The following is a 456-nucleotide window of genomic DNA, read 5'->3' as shown; positions in this document are numbered from 1 at the left end:
TCGCTGTCATCGCTGAATGTCACCTAAAGGGGACAGACAGGGGGGTGTCAGGGCTGGTGCTGGGCACACCGGGCTGCCCCTCGCCTCCCCCCCCACCCCCAACTCACCCGGAGGCGAGATTTGACTCTTCCCAAGCATCTGGGCGCCCGGAGAACCCGAGACTTGCCAGGCGGCGGGGAGGATTCGCTGAAGATCGTGAAGGGAGTCCTGGGGCCAGGGACAGCCTGTGCCTTGGTGGGGGGACAGGCTTTCTGGTGCGGGGTGCACAGCACCGTCACCGACCGGATGACGATGGGGGGGACCTTGCTGTCCGACTCATCCAGAGCAAAGACGTCGTTGGTGCTCGGCACAGCCAGGGGCTTTGCTCTCTGGCTTTTCTTCACTCTGGGCTTGGACACGGCGGGGGCTGACGTTGCCTTGGTTTTGCGCCTTTGGGGCTGAGCCTTGTCCGTCTTG

The 456-nt window shown here is 64.3% G+C and overlaps 1 protein-coding gene across 1 annotated transcript in view; it reads right to left on the bottom strand.

Annotated features, from left to right (window-relative positions):
• The window catches only part of ESPL1 (extra spindle pole bodies like 1, separase), a gene marked incomplete at its 5' end in the record, with an annotated part of 13,953 nt that overhangs the window by 4,921 nt on the left and 8,576 nt on the right, over positions 1 to 456 (bottom strand). The window contains 2 exons of the mRNA XM_035901511.1: positions 5 to 23; positions 108 to 452. Of these exons, the coding sequence (XP_035757404.1) occupies positions 5 to 23; positions 108 to 452 (364 nt within the window). The remainder of the gene's footprint in view (positions 1 to 4; positions 24 to 107; positions 453 to 456) is intronic.

The sequence above is a fragment of the Egretta garzetta genome, unplaced genomic scaffold (genome assembly GCF_000687185.1).
Source record: "Egretta garzetta isolate BGI_Z169 unplaced genomic scaffold, ASM68718v1 scaffold309, whole genome shotgun sequence".
Taxonomy (NCBI): Eukaryota; Metazoa; Chordata; class Aves; order Pelecaniformes; family Ardeidae; genus Egretta; species Egretta garzetta.
The sequence above is the reverse complement of the archived record's forward strand: the minus strand, read 5'-3'. Positions and strand labels throughout refer to the sequence as shown.